This window comes from Poecilia latipinna, unplaced genomic scaffold (assembly GCF_001443285.1).
Source record: "Poecilia latipinna isolate Pla-1442-1.1 unplaced genomic scaffold, P_latipinna-1.0 Scaffold2455, whole genome shotgun sequence".
Taxonomy (NCBI): domain Eukaryota; kingdom Metazoa; phylum Chordata; class Actinopteri; order Cyprinodontiformes; family Poeciliidae; genus Poecilia; species Poecilia latipinna.
Window position 1 is genome coordinate 7177 of NW_015115071.1, and position 4916 is coordinate 12092.

General features: G+C 34.4%; 2 protein-coding genes across 2 annotated transcripts in view; both read left to right on the forward strand.

Moving 5' to 3' along the window:
- Nucleotides 1-1233: 1233 nt before the first annotated feature.
- Nucleotides 1234-3523, forward strand: LOC106937871 (C-type mannose receptor 2-like). The gene is made up of 3 exons (XM_015019596.1): nucleotides 1234-1615; nucleotides 1799-2152; nucleotides 2410-3523. The coding sequence occupies exons 1-3, from the start codon at nucleotides 1243-1245 to the stop codon at nucleotides 2745-2747; spliced, it is 1065 nt and encodes a 354-aa protein (XP_014875082.1). The 5' UTR covers nucleotides 1234-1242; the 3' UTR covers nucleotides 2748-3523.
- A 1118-nt stretch (nucleotides 3524-4641) lies between these two features.
- The window catches only part of LOC106937872 (C-type mannose receptor 2-like), a 21682-nt gene continuing 21407 nt past the window's right edge, over nucleotides 4642-4916 (forward strand). Inside the window, exons 1-2 of the mRNA XM_015019597.1 lie at nucleotides 4642-4713; nucleotides 4810-4880. Of these exons, the coding sequence (XP_014875083.1) occupies nucleotides 4832-4880 (49 nt within the window). The 5' untranslated portion in view covers nucleotides 4642-4713; nucleotides 4810-4831. The remainder of the gene's footprint in view (nucleotides 4714-4809; nucleotides 4881-4916) is intronic.

Consider the following 4916-nt stretch of genomic DNA (forward strand, 5'->3'; position numbering starts at 1 on the left):
GCACACCTGCATGACGTGTTTTCACAGGGGAATATTCAAATGAAGTTCTTGAGCCAACAAAAGTGATCTCTGTTACTACGACTGGGCATTTTGCAGAGCACTCCCTTCAGCAAAACAAGAGAAAAGTCAACCACTCCAGCAAGAAAGGGAAAAACGTAAGTTTTATCTCTGTGGAGGAAGGAAATATAATAAACATGCATGTATGACTGGATTAGCAGCAGGATGTCTATGTATAGTTGTAGAGTTTTCTTTTCCTATTTACAAAGACAGAGACATTTGAAATGGACTTAACATGGTTCCCAACTATCATTGAAGATGCATAATTTGCGTGTAAATATTGCAGTTTCCTCTAATTATAAAAAATATACATAAAACAATTAAGCATGTGTAAAAGGCTGATTATAAAATAACCTGGTGGATGGATTTGTTGTCAGTGGACAAACTATCTAAATATTTGAATTTGTCCAATTGAGACAAACCTTCCTTACATTTTAGACAAAACACTATAAATCCATCTGACAAAGCAAATATGGTTCTGGGTGTGGCTTTAGGTCTATCACAGCTGGTACTGTGACAAGTATTAATCCTGAGATTGAAAGACAGATAACTAACACGTCTGGAGCCGCAACACAAGTTGATCCAACTAAATGGTGGAGAGAATTTCAAACACCACCAAACCTCTAAATATTTTTGTATGTAAAGCGGTACAATTATTTGGTCGTGGAGTCAATTTACTTTCTCTTTGCCTAAAAGTGACTTGACATGGTGCACAGTTACAAGAATTAAATACTAATCCCTGCTTCAGCCAACAAAATGTACTATCCTTAATGCCTTAATTCAAGATTTAGACACTAAGTATTAAATACAACTATCTGCACTTTCTGAAGAAATAAGTGAAGAAATTATTGTTACATAAAACCCTGTAGTTTATAAATGTCTTGTACACAACTTGTGTAAATACATTAATTTGTCCAACAGAGACCAACCTTCCTGATCCCTGAACCAAAACAGTCTAAAATCTTCTGACAGAGGAACCATGCAGTGGAATTTGTTTCTGTTTGTTTTGATGGGTAAGTAACCATATAACTGCAACGGCGTTTAATTAGACGTTAGTTTACATTCATAAAATACCTCATAACGTAATTATAAACACATTTTGATTCCTGTAAAATTGAAACTGGAACTAAATTGTCTTATTGGCTCAATTTGTGCTTTCTTTCTGTTTCAGCTCAGTGTTGCTTCATGGACTGTCAGCTCTATGAGTTTCTCTACATTAATGAGAATAAGACCTGGACTGAAGCTCAGCAGTACTGCAGAGAGAAACACACTGACCTGGTCACAGTGACTAACATGAAGGACATGAAGAGACTCATCAACATCTCAGCTGGACGTCAGAGTGAAGCTTGGATTGGTCTGTATGACCAAACACATGGTACCAGAACATGGTACTGGTCTCAATCTGAAGTGGATTTCAATGAAAGTGAGACAAACTGGAATCCCTCAACAAGTGAACCAAGTGATAGTGGAGGAGTTGAAAATTGTGGGTTTATGTGGAAAACCCTCAAGTGGGGAGATTTGTCCTGTAATGACCGTTACATTTTTCTGTGCTATAGTGGTAAGAATATATTCCCTTTGTTGTTAGTTTATTAGTGAAAGTATCATGAACTAAGCTAAAACTGTGCTAGGAATGGAAAACTAATTAACTTTGAATTATTTACTTATATTTACCAACATTTTAACTCTATTATTTAGAAATGCAAAGCGTTCTTTACCTTGGTTTCCTCTTTTCACTGCATAGAAACAAATGAATCAAAGACATTTCACTTGATTAAAGAAGAGAAGACCTGGCTAGAAGCTCAGAGTTACTGCAGACAGAATCACACAGACCTGGTCAGTGGAACGAAGCAGCTACAGGACCAGCAACTCAAAAATGTATGCAGCTCTTTAGGACAAAATCAGTACATACTTAACGGTTTATTCAGAGACACCTGGAGGTGGTCAGATGGAAGCAGTTTCTCTTTCAGACACTGGAATCTACAGTTTAACAATCAGAGATTCAACAGTGGTCAATGTGCCATGACTGTGTTTGATGATGGAGGCAGATGGAAGAATGTGAACTGTGCTGAAAGAAAACCCTTCATCTGTTATGATGGTGAGTTTAACTTTGAATTGGAAAGTGTTTTAAATATTAATCTGATTATTTTTCATGTTGCTGATAGGAGTCTTAATGTTTTCTTAATGGGATTAATGACTTAATGTTCAACATGAAAAATTCAAAGCATTTCTTTTATTTTCTATAATTTTACAAATAGATTTACTTGACATTAGCATAAACTTGGAAATTTACTGACACTGTTTATGTGCTTACACATATTAAACTAGTTATTTCATGTTTGTGTCATGAATCAGATAAAGTGATCCTAGTCAAAGAAAATATGAACTGGTCAAAAGCCTTAAACCACTGCAGAACTCACCACCATGACCTGGTCACCATCACCAACATGGATGAACAGCGATGGATCCAGGAGAAAGTCAAGAACGCATCGACTGATTACGTCTGGATGGGTCTGCGCTTCAACTGTACTCTGAATTTCTGGTTCTGGGTCTGTCCCGGGATGACAACCTTTAACATCTCAGACGGAGCGACGGATGACTGTAACATATCTGGCTGTATGGATGTCAGAGGACAACATAGATGGTTTAATAAAAATGCTACAGAAGAGTTTAATTTTATCTGTAAGATTTAAATCTCACTAAATGCTTTTACAAGGTTTTTATTCACATACTTGTTTCTTATGCTTGTTTTTAAATTACTGACAGTAAAGTATAATTGCAGCTCCAAGTTCTGGAAATAACTATCCTTTTTTATATTATATTGACCCGAATGATCACGGAATTTGTTCACACTTAGAGTAAAATATACTCTAAACAATTTGCTGTGAAGGTTTACAGTGAAAATTATAACCCTGCTTTGGAGACTTTTATAGCAAAAACATGTACATATGCATTTTTCTGTGACTCACTGTTCTATAATTGTTTTTATCATAGAAGACGTGGGACCAGTTTTCAATTTATGTCAGGAAATGGTAGAAGGTACAGCCAAACATCTGTGAGTTTTAACATCGGTAAAAAAGTCATTCTCGCAGAACTTCCTTTACACTCTGACCAACCGAGATTATATCATCAGTCATTTGTTGGCATTTTTTTATTTGTTTTGTACAGAGTTTATGCTTTAATGGACTTCTGTCCAATTTTAGATTCTTTTTTTTTTTTACATTCTCTGAAGCTCATGTAAACATAGCCCCACATTCACTATGGAAAACAGGGTGGAATAGAAATCAAATAAGAAAGGGCTGGAAATATGTGTGGTGCTTTGCTGTTCATCAGCTGAATGATTAGAATAAATTATATGATGGTAGTAAAGTTTTGGGAAAATATTTTAAACTCACGCTGAGTGACTGCATCACAGTTACTGATTTGATTTACGAATCAACAAATTTTCCCCATGTTATAATCATTTTCCACTGGCAGATTATTTAACCTGTAAGTATCAATATTAAGGAATTATTGACTTAAATCGAGCTCACATATCGTGCTAAGGTTACTTGTAAGTTTTGTATTATTTCAAGTATGCTGTAAATTTTGCACTAGAAACTAAACCAAAAATAGTTTGTAAGATTTACTGTTTTTACAGTGCAAGATAAAACACAGGCAAATGTATTTGTTGTGATTTTATCAGCAAAAACATTAAATTGGTTAAAAAAATTAAATTCTATAGTATGTTTGAAATGAAATAAACTGTGAAATAAAATAATGAATCACTAAATGAGAATAAAGAGGGAAAACGGACATTCCTTTGGATGTCCGATAAAATCTTTTTCTGGTTTTCTGAGTTATTTCTTCACTCTTGTGTTATCACTTCAGTTGTTCTTGTAGAGCTATTCCACATAAAGCCACCAGAGGGCAGCGGTCACATTATTTTTTTTTAGTTTCAAGTTTATTCTTATGACAAAAGGGTGGAAAATAAATGTTAATATTGAAATCTTAACGCAGGTGTGTGTCTCCTCGGCTCTGTACTGCAGCATCAAATGTTTAAAAGATAATAATAAGCGACTATTATCTTTTTTTATTATTATTTGTCTTTATTGTCATTGTACAGAAGCACATCAAGACATATTTTCAGTACAGTCAATTTTCTATGTAAAATTGGATTTGATCACTTGGTCAGTTTGACTGCACATGTGCCTACATGTGCAGTCATATGTTGACAAATATTTTTATGTTACCAAATTCCCTAAGCATGAATTTCCTACAACAAAATGTATTATCATATTCCTCTACATCAACTTGACTATTATTTCTAGTCAAATACTTTAGGTACTGAACCTGCCTAAAAATATCTACAGTTAAATTGATCCTGATCAAAGAACATTTGCAATGTGACACAACCTGACCTGATACTCAAAAACTTTTGGAAAATTTGGATTAGGAAATAACTTGACGTATATCTACCTATGACATTACATTTGTGTTGGATTCCAGGATGTAGAACATCAGCATATCAGATTCTTTTAAAGTTTGAATATTCAAATAGAGTCTTGGTACTAAAACAAGAATCACCATCAGGCACTGAGCATTTCACTGAGGACGGTCTACAACCAAACATCAAGCTGTTGGATCATTTTGAATCCATGTGAAAGGAGAAAACAAGTTGTAAGTTTGTCTTTAAAAACATTGCAAGTAGATATTTTATTAGGAGGGATTTCTGGAAAATACCTGTTTTTTTATGTTGGCTTTTTTCCTCTCTAGTGTCTATCTCTCAACAAAATAGATGGATGAAGTAAATTTGCAGTGGATTCAGTTTCTGCTTACTGTAATGGGTAAGATCTTATACATAGATTTTATTATTTAGATTT

What these genes read in the sequence shown, in the direction of transcription:
- LOC106937871 (XM_015019596.1), top strand. Translation starts at nt 1,243, where the DNA reads ATGGACTGTCAGCTCTATGAGTTTCTCTACATTAATGAGAATAAGACC. An exon ending in CATTTTTCTGTGCTATAGTG is followed by an intron (nt 1,616 to 1,798) that starts GTAAGAATATAT and finishes TTCACTGCATAG; the next exon opens with AAACAAATGAATCAAAGACA. An exon ending in ACCCTTCATCTGTTATGATG is followed by an intron (nt 2,153 to 2,409) that starts GTGAGTTTAACT and finishes GTCATGAATCAG; the next exon opens with ATAAAGTGATCCTAGTCAAA.